General features: G+C 42.6%; 1 protein-coding gene across 1 annotated transcript in view; it reads left to right on the forward strand.

The window, feature by feature from the left end:
- The first annotated feature begins 714 nt into the window (after positions 1 to 714).
- The window catches only part of LOC120990767, an 87,263-nt gene continuing 70,902 nt past the window's right edge, over positions 715 to 17,075 (forward strand). The window contains exon 1 of the mRNA XM_040419669.1: positions 715 to 1,157. Within this exon, the coding sequence (XP_040275603.1) occupies positions 715 to 1,157 (443 nt within the window). The remainder of the gene's footprint in view (positions 1,158 to 17,075) is intronic.

Here is a 17,075-nt window from a genome sequence, read left to right on the forward strand (position 1 = left end):
CATTATTTTCTTGATTGCGAAAATTCGCATAAAATTTGCCTAAAGAATTTGCATAAAAATGCATGAACTGGTATTTTTAAAAAAATTGAATATTCGCGATTACAAATATATTTTGCGATATTCTAAATATTCGCGAATTCTCAAAGTGCCGATATTCACGATTAAAATTCGCAATTTGAATATTTGTGATCAACACTAGTGATCGGATGGTGGACCTGGACCACCAGAGACAAACTGTGTCTAGATTGGAGAAGAAACAGAAGAAGTTTGACCAGCTCCTGGTTGAAGAGAAATACATATCGGCTCGATACCGAAGAACGTGACCGAGCGGAGGCTGATGCTCGGGAGAAGGAGACCAAAGCCCTCTCCTTGGCCAGAGCCCTTGGAAAAGTGCTTGAGGAGCGAGATAAATTTGAGAGGCTGAACAGGCAACTCAGAGCAGAGATGAAAAATCTCATGAGCTCAAAAGATGACGTCGGGAAGAACGTCTTTGAGTTGGAGAAATCTAAGTGTGCTCTCGAGCAACAGGTGGAAAATGAGAAACCTGAAGAGGAGAGTCCTCTGAAAGACGTCAAGAAGTCTAAGCCAGAGCCTGTTAAGAATGAGACTGGAGATGGTGGCGCCGTGGTGCCGGCTGATGCAGAGAAGAAGATAGAAGATGTATCTGCTGAACCAGTTGATGGGGCTGATGTGAATGCAGAAGACAAGAGATTCATGGCAGTGTGTGGCCAGGACCTGGTCATGAAAGACATTTCCTCTGTTGTCAATGCCCTCCAGAAAGCCAGTAGTCTTCTGGGGAAGAAATACGGGGAGACGGATGACCAGTATGAGGATCCTGTCTACTACAATGGACTGGCTCTCCTGAATCCTGCCCGAAAGGAGAATAATATCCTGGGTGATGAGCCTATGGAGAAAATACCAGAAGACGACAAGTCTAGTGAAGACCCTGGTGTCCCCAGTACCTCCAACCTTGATGAGAAAGAGGAGGAGGGGTTTAGATTGGAAGTATATGATGCCGTGTCTGAGAAAGATGAGAAAGCTAACAAAGTGAATGAAGACTCCAAAGGAGACTCAAAGGCTGAAGAAGCTAAGGCCGATGAGTTGGAGTGTGAGAAATCCTCAGATGTTCCAAAGACCAAGGATAAGGCTGAAGAGGGGTCTGCCGAAGTGGGGAGAGCCACTGAAGAAGCAGAAGACTCTGATACTGAAGCCAAACCTGAGGTAACCCCTGTGGGGACTAAAGAAAAAAGAGAAGTGCTATCTGGTGATGTAATAAAGAAACAAAGTGAGTGGGAACACCAGGTGACATTAGAGCGGCTGAAGGTGGTTTAAAACTGACCAACCGGATCTCCAACAAAAGGAGGAGGCAGGAGCTCCCCGTGGAAAACGCGGCTGTAAAGGTTGCGGAAGTTAAAGGTTGTGAGCCTAAGAAGAAATCTAGAAAAGAAGCAAGCCAGAAAGCTAAGTTCTCCAGCGAAGAGGAGATGGAGGAGGCCCTTAGACACTGTAGTCTAGGTAGGAAGGCAGTGTTTATGACAAACCAAGCTCTGATGGCCAGGTTCTGGCAAAATAAAGGGAAGCATGTGACGCTGGCCATCTCTTCCAGGGGGGACGTTGAGCCGGAAGATGGCAGTATAATGCGGATGCCCTGTCACAAGCATCCAGTTGGTACATGTGTTCACCCCCACAGGTTTCAACAGAGGGGAGGGATATGTGGCAATGTGAACATTGAGGTGTTGTTTGCACCAGGAGCGTGTCACCAAGGGGCCCGGCCTTGGTGGAGTAAAAGCCCTAGTCCAGGTGTCCACTAAAGTAGTTGGGGGACACCATATAGATAGTGTAGCTAGTTCAGCTATTTCAGGGCGGGCTTTTACTGGAAACAGGCAATGTGTTGGGTGGGTGCCTGTTCCCCATGCTCCAGTCCGGGACTTGCTCATGTCCAGCGATCCTATTTAATCCTGCTACTGGATCTTGGGTGTGGCTCACTCTGGAGTGTCTTGTGAAGAAGAGTCCTGGTGAGGCTCTGTGTGAGTGGTCTCAACCGGGTGGGCTGAGGGGCCACGAGGCTAGGCGATAGCCGGAACTTTGGGGGACGTGGTGACGCCTATGAAACAAGGATCACGAGGCCAGAGTCGGGAGGACTACTGGGCCACAATCCCCCAAAAGGTATTGAAGTGTCACAGCCTGGAGGTTGCTGGACTGAATGGCTGAGGAAAGCCGCGTTTGTGTTCCATGTGTGAACTGGGCTCTCTAGATGAGTCAGGGATATGCTTATGTGTTTAGCTAGAGCCTAGCCGGGCAAGGGTTTGTTATTTTATGTGGATGTCACACGTGATAAGTTGAAGCTGCGACTTCTTAACCTGTGCTTTGCTAAAGTGTCTGAAATAAAGCAAGAGTTTGGACATTATAATCGTGTCTGCGAAGATATCTGTGAGTGTGACCCCCTGAAAAGAGACGATCCCTTACACAATGTATACTGTGGATTTCACCCTTTGCAACGCACAAGGTAAAATCCACGGCAAATCTGGTGAAAAATCCATGACAAATCTGCATATAAATCTCACAGGGTTTGCTTTAGATTGGTTGCAGATTTTGCCATACATTACATCCGCCTTGAGGGTATATTCACACATGGGACATTTCTGTTAAATGCTATCTGTTCCATGTATACTTTGCTTTTTTTCTTAGGTGTTAAAATTGACCTTCTGTGTGGACTTTGAAATCTGCAGCATGTCAATTATTGTTGTATTTTTTGTGCAGATTTCACTTTTTTGAATAGAAGGATGAGATCTGCAGCAAAAATACACCAAATATCACATAAAAACCACACAAACAATGCGCCACAACCACGATAAATAGTGTGGAATTATGTGCTGTTTTTTTTGTGCAGTTTTGGTGGGGATTTCACGCATATACATATACATGTACATAAATCTGCGCTGTGTGCAGCCACCATTAAATATATAAACTTTCATAGCTTATTCAAAAACCATGTGAGTAAAAGCAGGGTTTCAGAAGTCTCTCTAGTTTTGGTTACCATAGATTTCTATTTTATAAAGATTTTACAGCTATAACAGAGATCAGCGAAAACTTTAGATTTTTAAATTGCTAGGTAAGATTTACAGTTTTGCGCATTGCATAGAAAATCTGTCCTAAGTTCTTCAGGATAATGACTGACAATTCTCGGTAATTTGGCAAACATAGTTACTTGCAGTAATCACCTTTCAGCTGACAGTGTAATCACTACACATTATGCAGCAATCAAACAGAAAACAAGAAACAATAGAAAAATGCTCAAAAGGCTCAATTTCCAGCGATTAAGCTTCTTATCCCCTCTCACACTGTTAAAAATAAATGAGCATTTGAGAAATTTCAAATCAGTGTAAATAAATTTTCAGCATTTTTTTTCACTTTAATGTTTTTGGGAGGAGAGAATTCATTATTGGCGACAACTAAACCAGAGGGAAATTTGTAGAGAATTCAGTTCTGATAATCACATAAGCTAAATTTGCTTAAAACGTTCAGAAGTTTTTAAGTGTGAGTTGTTCTTTGTAGTGTTTCTCTGTAAACTTTAAAAATCCCAGTTTATAAAAGTACTCATTCTCATGATTCATTTTATTTATTTTTTTACATCTAATGCTACTTTGTCAGTTGAACCCATACATTTTGAACCATTGTGTTATCGGTATCTGGTCAGGTAATATAAGGTCTGACCACTAGTCCAGTGCATAGTTTCCAGTCTCTCCTGTGTGCCTAATTTCCTGTGAACTAAAGGATTACATCATCACCTCCTGGCAGCTCTCAGACACCTCCCCACCCATCTCTACTCTCCTTATTCTCTGTATGTTATCTCATACATAGATTTCTGCCAATGATATCATTTCTGCAATACCTTAGAGACCAGAGGTGTAAGTTCCTTTTACATGGACCAGTTATCAAGCCCATTCTCATGAATGAATGTTCTTATGTAGGGGCGTAGCTAAACGCTCATGGGCCCTGGTGCAAGAGTTCAGCTTGGGCCCCCCTTCCTTCAGTACTTTGTGGCAAAGGGAAGGGGAGCACATAACCTTCCTGCTGCCTGAGACAAAAATTGAAAAGGGAACCCCCCCTCCCCCTCATGCCACATTCTTGATCCTCCAGTCAGAGGTGTAACTTGAAGATTCTGGGCCCAGTGCAAAATCTATAACACAGCCCTCCCAGTATGCACTTTCTATAATACTGGTGTCTTCTGTTGAGGCACAAGGGTCTTTGGGCCCCCTCAGGCTCCTGGGCCAGGTAGCGTATGCTACACCCCTGTTCATATGAATGCTCGTTCCCAATAATTGCCCTGTGTAAAGATGCTACAATGATCACTCAATGATCGAGGAATTGCTTCTTTATCAAGTGAAAGCATAGTTGATGCTGCAATCAAAATCATTTTTTCTGGGAAGAAGATTATGCTGTGTAGACAAGGATCTGCTGTCCCAAAACAATTAATCTGTATGAGGACAAGTGATTGTAGTAGTGATCGCTCAACCCACTGCATGTAAATACAGCGCTCACCTCCACTCACAATCGAGCAATTATTGGAAATGAAGATTGTGCCAACGTAAGGTGGTCTTAGCTGTCTATATTATCTTTGCATAGACTCTCTAGTATATATAATACTGTCACGATCCCTACTCAATAGGTCACGTCACTGGGGTGAATTATACTAGTGAGCTCATCAAGTTACCACAGAAATTCCCACCCACCTATTCTAGATGACGGAATTATGCTAACTTACTCCCCCAGAGTCTAACACCCCAATATTTTTGATCACAATAGCTGCCACCACCTATACTATAAGGCAATAGGGGCCTATACTCAGATATTCTCTAGACCCAAATTTAACACAGTAACACAGGTTATCTATATGGGACCTAAAATCCTCTGAAACACTACTGGTAACGTTATTCCCTCCGAAAGAGCAAGTTCTATAAGACCACAAGGAAGGGACTTATTAATGTTTAAATTTAATACACAGTAGTGCAGTGCAATACAAAAATAAAGTGTCAGATAAAAGATAAAAACAAAATATACATACAATAACAATGCAGTGAACAGATAAAATAAACTGGATAAAATACAGAATATTGGCTTACTGAGATGCAGCAGTTATATTCCGGCTGTGGGGACAGCTGAGGATACGGGCAGTTACTCCAAACGATGTGGATCCCCAAAATGACTGACAATTACCTGTTCCCAAACACCCATTTTTATCCCCCCTCATCCGAGGGGTGGGCTGTGAGGGAACCTCCCTCCTTTCAGTCTGGCCTTCTGGGACATCTGATATTATTCAGGTTTCTGCCCCACCTTCCCAGAAGACTGACTGAGGTGGCAATATGAATCACGGCGAATCCTCGCCGTATGACATGGACTGCGGGTACAGGTAAGATCCCATAATCTGAGGCGCTTTGTCGCTGTCATACAGACACCAAATATGATTGCGTTATGATTTCCAGAAGGCCAGATCCTGAATACTGAGAAATGCCTCCTGTCCAGTATGACGCGCATAGACTCTGCCCGAAGCCCATGTCAGGCTGAACACAATTATTAGGGTTCTGAGGCTGTGGGTGCCATGAGGTCAAAATTATGGCTTCTGATATTATTTCATTCATCTACTGAATGGGTTAGACCACCCACTGGTCTAGCAGCCAACATGTCTAGGGTGGCTGTGCATTTTAAGTATCCCCCTCCCAGGTCTTCATTAGGATGCCCAAATGGTTTGCAATTAGAAGGCCTGTGCTAAATGGGGGGCTTCCTCTGAGAATGTGGAGATTCTCACCTAGTCTTCAGACGGGCTGGCATCTAGAGGCACCATGTGCATTTGCTGAATAGATCAATTAGCCACTGCTATACAATTAGCTATTGATAATGTAAGTTTAGGAGAATATGAGATCTATCTATCTGTCTATATATCTGTCTGTCTATCTATCTGTCTATTCACCTCAGATTTAGTTACAGATACCCCTTCACATTGCCCTTCTTCTTGTAAAAGCACACAGGGAGAAATCACTCACAAGAAGTAGGCAATGGAGACAGGCCGAAGCTGCTTCACAAAGGATACGCCGAGACTCTGCAGTGTCAGATAGGGGGCAGCAGTTCTATGTCATTGATCAATCACTTGCTTCCCTTAGGGTCCATTCACACGTCCGTTGTTTCTTTCCTGATGTGTTCCGTTTTTTGCGGAACAGATCTGGACCAGATCTGGACCCATTCATTTTCAATGGGTCCTGAAAAAAATCGGACAGCTCAATGTCAGATTTTTTTTCAGGACCCATTGAAAATGAATGGGTCCAGATCTGGTCCAGATCTGTTCCGCAAAAAACGGAACAGATCAGGAAAGAAACAACGGACGTGTGAATGGACCCTTAATGTGATACATCTCTACCTCTTGTGTCTCTGCACAAGGGGTATGGAGTCAGAGGCATGATGTAGAGTGAAGACTGTTTTTGGGAAGCAATATCTGAGGGGAAGAAGAAATCAAGAAGGCAGGTAATCCACAAATGGCACATCAACTAAAACCGGTATACACAAGGCATACACAAGGATCTCTACATTATTGTTTAATAATAGCCTATGCTGGAGTGCTTCTTGAAGGCTGGAATCACTACAGACAAAGCAAGTTTTTATCCTGGTATTTTTTTGTGTTTGCTTGGGCATTGTTATTGTTTGTGGTGTTCTTTCATTTTAATATGTAGTATGCTCTAGATATAGCATTTTTCTGCTTGTTCACCCTTAGGCTTCTCTATAGAACTGGAGAAACACTAGAATAAATGCATGGTTAAATTGTTACAATAAAAAAATGTCATGATATAATTTTACTACCAAAAAAGGTGGAAAAAAAACAATGTGCGAAGGAAGCCTAAAAGAGTTTTCCCATGAAAGACATTTATACCATTTTGCTTATCTCTCAGCGACTGAAAGAGTTTAGTACAGACTATTAGGGCTCATGCACACAAACGTATTTTTGGTCCACAGTTGATCCACATGTTTTGTATGTCGGATGTGGACAAATTCACTTCAATGGGGTCGCAAAAGATGCGGACAGCACACCCAATGTCCGTTTTGCAGCCCTTTAAAAAAATAGAACATATCCTATTTTAGGTAAATAAATGGAATAGACGGCTCCACCACTCAGGTAAATGATAGAGGTGCAGAGCTGCTTAATCTGACTCACCCAGTCAGAAGCATGAAATTATAGATAGGAAAAAGGATAAAGCAGGCACACTCTAATCTGGGTACAATATGTTAATTTATTTGTATTCTAGTGGTTGTGAGATCTGATATGGAGATTGTAAAAATTGTGAGTTGAAAAATGTCCTTTTTAATAAATAGTAAAATGTAAAAGGATGTAAAAAGATGTAGAATAATAGGTGATCACCACTGGGTAGGAGGTGATGGGTATCGTGGAAAAATACCTAGATAAAAAAATATATCTAGATGAAAGTGTTCATAAAAGTCTTTCATAGGCAGTTTTCATGTAATAGTAATCACTGGTCAGCAGATAAAATCGGAAGATAAAATCAAGTAAAAGATGTATAGGATAGTCCTTCATAAAATATAGTCACTGTATAGTGGATGGTGCCCCTTTGTGTGCTTGTGGCTCCGTTTGTGGGGTATATTATAAATATCAATCGCCGCTCCACAGAGGTTAAATAATGCGCCTTTTCAATATATTTGGTAAAAAAGCAGGCAAGTATATGTAGTTGTAATTCAGAGCTAATGACAATATGTAACTAATTATAGTTATATTTCATATGTCAAGCTGTGGAGGAAAGGGATGTTCTGTGCCTGAGTGCGGCGTCCCGCACTGTCTCTGGCTACAGAAGTCACTTACCCTTCCGCTAGTTGTATTGGATCCTCTGATGGTAGTCGGCTGTTCCTGGGAGGCTGTTTCAATCCAGTCCGGTTCTCAGGATTCAGCGGCGTGCCTCGTGTTGCCTAGGACGCTGGGGGTGTGGTTCGCGCGGCTGGGGGGTGACGTAAGCGGTCACGTGATCGCAACCTTTTCCAGGCTTGTTCACAGTGTTTCTCCTGCTCTATTTAGAGTGGTGAAAGTTCAATAATCCTCAGCTTCTTAAACGCATTTCGGGAGTCATTGAAACAGCCTCCCAGGAACAGCCGACTACCATCAGAGGATCCAATACAACTAGCGCCGGGAAGGGTAAGTGACTTCTGTAGCCAGAGACAGTGCGGGACGCCGCACTCAGGCACAGAACATCCCTTTCCTCCACACCTTGACATATGAAATATAACTATAATTAGTTACATATTGTCATTAGCTCTGAATTACAACTACATATACTTGCCTGCTTTTTTACCAAATATATTGAAAAGGCGCATTATTTAACCTCTGTGGAGCGGCGATTGATATTTATAATATACCCCACAAACTGAGCCACAAGCACACAAAGGGGCACCATCCTCTATACAGTGACTATATTTTATGAAGGACTATCCTATACATCTTTTACTTGATTTTATCTTCCGATTTTATCTGCTGACCAGTGATTACTATTACATGAAAACTGCCTATGAAATACTTTTATGAACACTTTCATCTAGATATATTTTTTATCTAGGTATTTTTTCAGGATACCCATCACCTCCTACCCAGTGGTGATCACCTATTATTCTACATCTTTTTACATCCTTTTACATTTTACTATTTATTAAAAAGGACATTTTTCAACTCACAATTTTTACAATCTCCATACCAGATCTCACAACCACTAGAATACAAATAAATTAACATATTGTACCCAGATTAGAGTGTGCCTGCTTTATCCTTTTTCATATCCTATTTTGTCCATTTTAGAACTGTTCTATTAGGGGCCAGCCATTCCATTATGCAAAATGCGGAATGCGGAATGCACACAGCCTGTGTGCATGATCCCTTAGGCTGAATTCAGTTTTCAGTGCAGTGTTTGGTGTACTGTTTAATGCAGCTTTTAGAGCTAAACATAGCAGACAATGTATGCTTGTATATTTTTTCTTTCCTCTTGAAAGAAAATTTTTGCTCCAAAAAAATAGGTAAAAAAAATGACGTCTGATTGACTTACTACACACAGCCAACTCTTTGACAAGAGGAGGATGCTAATTAGACATGTCCTGAATGAGGGAGTCAAGTAAGACTGCCTGCCGTACTTGTCCAAACAAAGATGAAATTAACGTACCAGGACAGAAAGTAGAATACACGGAGTGACTTAAAAAAAATTATATCCAGAAAACCATCCACCCATGTTTCACAAAACAAAGTGAATAAAATATTCATCATATTCAAAATGCAATTTGATAGAATTGCCCTTTTAAGGATGGGCCTAAATGTTTCTGCATATATTTGGATAACCAATGCATTGTACCCATATGTTTAATTTATGAATCATTAAAGACTAGTGTTGAGCGCGAATATTCGAATAGCGAATATTAATCGCGAATATCGCAACTTCGCTAATTCGTGAATATTTCGAATATAGTGCTATATATTCGCTATATCGAATATTCATAATTTTTTAACATCTGAAAACATGATTCCTCCCTGCTTCTTTCTTGTAGGTCAATGAGTCATTGGCCCACAAGCAACTTAAAGAGAACCTGTCACCAGGATTTTGTGCATAGAGCTGGGGACATGGGCTGCTAGATGGCCACTAGCACATCTGCAATACCCAGTCCCCATAGCTCTCTGCGCTTTTATTGTGTTAAAAAACTGTTTTGATCCATATGCAAATGACCTGATATGAGTCCTGTATCCGGAGATGAGTCAAGCGGAAAGGAGCCCAGCACCGCCCCGCGTCCTCCAAATCTCCTCCTTGCTGGCTGACGTCACAGAGCTGGAGCGCCGAAATCTCGCGATGCGCGAGCTAGCGCATGCGCAATGTCGGCATCATGTTAATTCCTTGTACTGGCATCAGCACAGGGAACGAACTACGCATGCGCTAGCTCGCGCATCGCGGGATTTCGGCGCTCCAGCTCTGTGACGTCAGCCAGCAAGGAGGAGATTCGGAGGACGCGGGGCGGTGCTAGGCTCCTTTCTGCTTGACTCATCTCCGGATACAGGACTCATATCAGGTTCATTTGCATATTGATCAAAACGTTTTTTTAACACAATAAAAGCGCAGAGAGCTGTGGGGACTGGGTATTGCAGATGAGCTAGTGGCCATCTAGCAGCCCATGTCCCCAGCTCTATGCACAAAATCCTGGTGGCAGGTTCCATTTAAGCAGGAAGGAATCATGCTTTCATATGGCAAATAAAATGACGAATATTCTAAAAAACTAATATATAGCAATTTAGGGAATATAGTCGTTATTTTGAATATTTACATTTTTTTTCCAATCTGTACAGTTGTTTGCATACTCCTCCCCGACAAGCGTCCCCGTCACCATGGGAACACCTGTGGGTTAGAAAATACCATCGGATCTGAGTTTTCCCTGAGATCGTGAAAACTCAGATCCGATGATATATTCTAACCCACAGGCGTTCCCATGGTGACGGGGATGCTTGTCGGGGAGGAGTATGCCAAAGTGGAATAACAGTACAGATTGAAAAAAAAAAAAGACGAATACTCTAAATAATATATTCGCCATATTGCTATAACTTCGTTTTTTTGAATATTCGTCATATTCTAAAACACAAAGTTATAGCAATATAGCGAATATTCGTGAAATACACATATAGACTGCAATTTAGCTAATATAGTGCTATAGTATTTTTTTTTAATAGTGTACATTTTTTCCAAATCTGAACTTCATAAGAGACAAAAAAATTAGACAATAAAAAAAGATTATAGCACTATATTAGCTAAATTGCAGTCTATATGTGTATTTTACGAATATTCGCTATATTGCTATAACTTAGTTTTTTAGAATATTTGTAATATTCTAAAACAAGAATATATAGCAATATAGCGAATATTCGTAAAATACACATATTAGCCATAGCCATAGCCAACCAGTAGGAAAGTTGCCTTATACAGTTAAAAGAAAATCGCAATACGCAAATTAAATCGCATATTATTCGCGATAAATAGAATAATGACGAATATTCGATTTCAACTAATATAAGATGAATATTCAATCGAATATTCGCGAAATATCGTGAAATCGAATATGGCACCTGCCGCTCATCACTATTAAAGACTGCCTTTCACTTTCCGGTAAGGTAAATAAAATATGTTTCCCCTCCAATGCAATACCTTTCATCAGTTTGCTACTAGGTTTTAACTAGGGAGCACTGAAATGCACAGAGTCTTTATGTACACCTATACATGGGTTATCTTGTCCCTCTGAGGTTAACCATCATCCTAATGAGATCTTTAGAAGGCCAGTGACCGTTAACGTACTATATTAGAGACCAGTAGTTAACTTTAAAAGGGTTGTCTCGCTTCAGCAAATGGTATTTATCATGTAGATAAAGTGAATACAAGGCACTTACTAATGTATTGTCATTGTCATATTGCTAGTTGGCTTAATTCATTTTTCCATCAAATTATACACTGCTCATTTCCAGGGGTTATGACCACCCTGCAATCCAGCAGAGGTGGCTGTGCTTGCATATTCTAGAAAAAAGTGCCAGCCTCTCTGGTGGCTGGCACTGTGGGAGTGTGCATTGGCATGCATGCACAGCAGCTCCTATTCCGACCACCATGTATCTGCACTAGTGGCCATAACCCCTGGATACAAGCAGTGTATAATGTGATGGAAAAATTAATCAAGCCAGTAAAGGAGGCAATATGGACAATCACAATATATTAGTAAGGGCCTTGCATTGACTTGCATGATAAATGCAATTTGTTGAAGTGAGACATCCCCTTTAAGCCCAGAGACTTCAGGAATGTCTGACTTCATTACAAATTCAGTTGGATCATTATGAAACACTGTGGCTTTTCTTTGAAAGTATAGCTTGTACACATTAGAATGCATCCAGAAAGGTACAAATAAGAATTTAAAAACATACAAAAATACAACAGCTGAGATTACTATAGAAGTGAGGATTAAAGGGGTTGTTGTCATGCTCGTGTGTGGGAGGAAAACACCACACTGTGCATAGGAGGGAAAAAGGGATACTGGAATAAGGCCTGGAAACTAGGGAAGGAAAATGGACACCTGTTAGAGAAAACACTAACTCCAGTCCTGACAGACTACTAGTATGAAAAGGCCCCAAAGGTAGGCAAGTTCATACACCAGATACCTAGAATCCTATCTTGCCCTATAGGACCCTGGAACTAATGTCCGGACTGAGTCTACCTGTTCCTCCAAAGGGAAGGACGAACAGGAGTCTCCCTCAGGCCTAATGACAAACAACAGGGAAAGGCAGCACACACATATATAAACAAAATACAAAAGGGAAAGGACACACTTATCTTCAATGAAGCTTTGGTAGCACCAGGAACTCAGGCGAGAACAAACGCAGGCTATCCACAAATCCAACAGAAGCTATAACCACATAGCATAGTGGGAGAAACAACAATAAGTAGAGAAGTTAACCTTCAATAGCCACACCTGGGGAAAGAAGGTGTGGCAAGCACCAGAAACAACACAGACATCATTTGATCCAAAAGGAAAACATGTCAGATCAAACCATGTGTTGCCAGTCTAAAAGATCTACTGCCACCTGTGCCGGGAACGTCCGTATGTCTCGGTACGTCCGTGGTAGTAGTTTCACCTCATACATTGGGGGCATATCGTTAGCATATGCCTCTAATGTCTGACAGGTGCGGGTCCTATCTTTAGAACGGAGCTCACAAAGTAAAGGAGTGCACATGCGCGAACGCCCTCCATTCATTCATATGGGAGTGCTGAAAATAGCCAAGTGGCACGCTCGGCTATTTTCAGCAGTCCCATTGAAATGAATGGGAAGTGCACCATGCAAGTGCGTCTACCACTCTATTCGCTTCTATAGGGCTGACGGAAATAGCTGAGTGAGTGCTCATAAATGAATGTGGGGCAGCTACACATGCGTGGTGCATCCTCCTTCACTTTGCGGGCTCCGTTCTAAAGAAAGGTGAAGGTTACCAGATGTGGCACCTGCACCTATCAGACATTGGGAGCACATACTAATGTCTGAGGTGAGACAACCACTTTAACTATGTCAAAAGAAGGAGATAGAATTCAATAGTGAAGGTCACTAGTCAAGGGTGACGGTAAAAGAGAACAGTATATGGCAGAGTTTGTTCTTGGAAAACTAACTACAGATCTTCTGTGGATGTAGGCTTACTTAAACCCTTCTGTCTCTTTGTGTAATTCCAGACAGACTCGATGTTGAGATCAGGGCTTTGAGGGGACAATATCATCACTTCCAGGCCTCTTGTTCTTCTTTATACTAAAGATAGTTCTTAATTACATTGGCTGCATGTTTGGAGTTGTTGTCCTGCTGAAGAATAAATTTGAAGCCAATCAGACCCCTCAATGATGGTATTGCATGATGGATAAGTATCTGTCTGGTTTATTATCCTTACCAAATCATACAATAAATACAGGGGTGGGACACATGCTCAATGATCTCTCCCTGAACGAGAAGAAATATGGAAGATCCATCAGGCTAATGCAGCAGTCACTGTTAGTACCAGGGGTCTCGTTTCCATGCCAAGTGACAGTGCAGCTATGTGAAGGTCCAGGCAGGTTGTGTGTTTATTAGTGAAGCTGCAAACAGAAGCCCATGATAGTAGCTGCTCCACCAATTAGTGCTCACTCTCTGCAGTGCTGCCAATGAACTGATGCAGGATGTAGTGCTTGCAACTCAAGGCTGAAGGGGGAGGTGGTGGCAGTGCCCATTTCTTGGCTTAGGGGCAAGAGGTTTTCACATGCTGGACTTGTAAGGTAAACCAGCTCACCTGCCACATGTATTGCAGTCCTTGGGTGCACAGGAAACCATGGTGAGACCTCAGGAGTCTATATATATTTTACATGGACTAAAGTTCCACATGGAGTCATGAATAAGAACTGCTTAGTTCGAAACGCGTAGACTGCGAATGACACATATGGAGGTTGTACCATTGTACGAATTTTTATCACCGCAAAAATTTATCCTCAAAAATTTCAGGAGTGCTGGATCGTTTTTCTCTTTTTTCCTAGCCTCAAGAGGATTCACATGTTCCCTGGCTGAGCAAGTCTGGGCCTGTAACCAGTCAGTTGGCATATGAGACCTGAAATCTGATTTAAAGGAAAACTCAACTTTTATGTTACAGTTCACTCTAAAGTATACAGAAACTTTTAGTACTTTGCCTCACTTGTACTGATTTTGTGTTACATAAGGCTCCCTTTTCCATTTACGTCTTTAGCAGAATTAAGGGTATTTCCAGTAACTAAAGCAATGCTTTGTGGTATTTGTTCTTGTGTGCATATTTTTTTTCCTCTGTTCATTGTCTAAGGCCAATTTCCCATGAGCATATTTAGGTAGTCTTTTTCATCACCCAAAAACAGAAGTTAGACCAAAACTTTGAAGCGGTCCTTCTATTATACCTTTTTCTCTGTGTAGGTTACACTCCTGGTTTTGGCATACAAATACTGAGGCAAAATACTGCTAAAAAACACTGCTAAGTGAAAATGAAATACTGTAAGCAGTAATATTTAACAGGGTGTGTATTCAATAATGAAATCCAAAGTAAATTCAGCTTTGGAACCCGCGCTGCCGTACAGAGGAAGAGGTGATACTGCACAGATTGACACTCCGTGGGAGTGCACCGCTACTGGGTCGACAGAGGGTTAATTGCCAAAATAACCTCCAAGTTAGATTAATATCAAAAAGGGTAAAGGGTTCGACCCGCGCTGAAAGGTGCAGTATTATAAAATAAAATTGCTGCAAAGATATAATAATCCCCCTAGAATTGTAGTGTCGCTAGTGATAATAGTAACCACGATAATGCGCTTCAATATTCAGTATACATAAGACTAAGATGCATCACTTGCCTATTTATGTGATTTCTGATGTACCTCACAAGGATAGTAGCGACATCTTGCTGTAGGGTCAGGTCAGTCTTCAGCTTCTACTCTCAGCGCGCGAGGTCCCGGCCGGTGATGCTCGCACGCGAGGGAAGCCTGCAATAGTAATCCAGGAAGGGAATCCTCCAGAATCCTCTGTGTGACGTCACACTAGGTACGGGTACCTGCTTGGACCAAAAATACCAACGCGTTTTGGAACTATCGAGTTCCTTCCTCAGGGTTAGTTTTAGGTTCCGCCTGCTGATGATTAAGTAGGCGTCCGTTTCCATGGTTACTACTCCTGATTACCCCGCCACTCTTAGACGTCAGACTATCTGTTTAGATTCCAATTGTCCCATATGAATTAAGGGGGATCTTCTCACTTTTTATGTCAAGTGTTTAAGTGCCTTTTCGTCCAATACTTCAAGTAAATGTACTGATCCCCTGGGGGACAGAGGGGTAAAACTTAGCATTTAATGTGGGTAATTCTAAAATAAATGGACGCTAGAGGATGGACATCTGTAACATACAACATGAAAAACAGCCCTAGGAGCCTAGACTGAACACACACAAACAGTATGGGAAAGATGGTGTAAATAAACAAGAACGTTCTCACCCGGTTGTAGATGTAGACCGAGGGTTCCCTCAGAGGTTGTTGAGAATGGAGACGGACCTGTGTTGGTGGATCGCCATACTGGAAGGTACCAGGCGTATGTGCCCCGTTGCGTAGTAGGGTGACAGGGTGGGTTAATCCTAGACAACCCTAAGTAAGGGGCAGGGGCTAGTACGCCCTACCTATCTACACGAGGAACTTGCCCCGCAAGGGGCGTCCCCGTCCGGATGCCTGACCCTGTAGGGGCGGAATCCCTAATAAACCCTATGAGGGTGTTCCCTACGTGTCATGTTTCAATTCGTGAAGGAAAATCATCAGGGGAGAAATGGAAATAACAAGGCTGTCCCTATTTAACAATCGCCTGTCCCTATTTAAAATCTGGGAAAGTATTCAGCAGTGCGGCCACAGGCAGGGAATACCGCATACATCATTTTATCAACTGCAGGACTCGCGGTGTCATCTACCTCCTGTCATGCGAGTGTGGCAGGGGTATGTGGGTAAAACCATAAGGGAGCTCCGCAGACGTATTGGGAAAAACCTTAGCGACATAGCAAAGGCTAAAGATATCCCTGTCGCCAATCACGTCCACAGTGAACATAACGGTAAAGCCCGCATCTCTGTGATGGGCATTGACCGTATCTTGCCCCCAAATCGAGGAGGGGACTGGGATCGCGCCATACTGCAGCGAGAATTATGCTGGATTTATTATTTGAAAACCATGGCCCCTATGGGCTTAAATGAACAGCTCAATTTCAGTTGCTTTATTTAGACCCTTTTCTTTTCTTTCTCTTATGCCTTTAATATGCCAGATATATTTCTCCTGCTGCCGGTGTCCTCTGAGAGCCTGCCTCTAATAGTTTGGTCTATCAATGATTATGTGTTACCATGGGATCCCTCTAACTATGGGCCCCATCTGCAATCATGTCGGTCTGCATTCACTTTGCGACAACATTATTGCCTGGTGCTTAATCCCGCCCCCGGTTCACACCAATGACCGCTCCCATTATGATACCTGGGCGGTGGGCGTTCTTTTCTAGGTCTGACGTGCTCCGTGGTCAGCCCTCTGATCATGTGATCCCCCGCATGATGTGTGACGTCACCCGTTGGCGCCGCGCACCACGGACCGCGTCTCCCTGGAACGCATGCCCACTTCCCTGCGTTCCACCGCATATGTGACTTCCTTTTACCTGAGTCACATGACCGGAAGTGGGGCGGTACAGGGCAACTGGCGCGATTTCCTGCATCTTCAAAAGACGCTGACAGGTGAGCACACTCTGCTGACAGCCCCCCCTGGATTTTGACTATCCTGTGGTCTTTTTCTGTCCATTATAGATGTCACCCACTGGTGCACCTATACCCTAAAGAGGAGGTTTTTGTTGCGGTCTTTTTGGGTGTTCTTGTCTGACTGACTCCACACCTATGTCCTATTTTTGACATTTACTGACCCTTACATCCCCTCCTCTACCATCTCCCTTTTTTTGGTTATACAAGCCCCATCCATAGCCTTGTTATTTCCATTTCT

The sequence above is a fragment of the Bufo bufo genome, chromosome 2 (assembly GCF_905171765.1).
Source record: "Bufo bufo chromosome 2, aBufBuf1.1, whole genome shotgun sequence".
In the NCBI taxonomy this organism is placed as follows: Eukaryota; Metazoa; Chordata; class Amphibia; order Anura; family Bufonidae; genus Bufo; species Bufo bufo.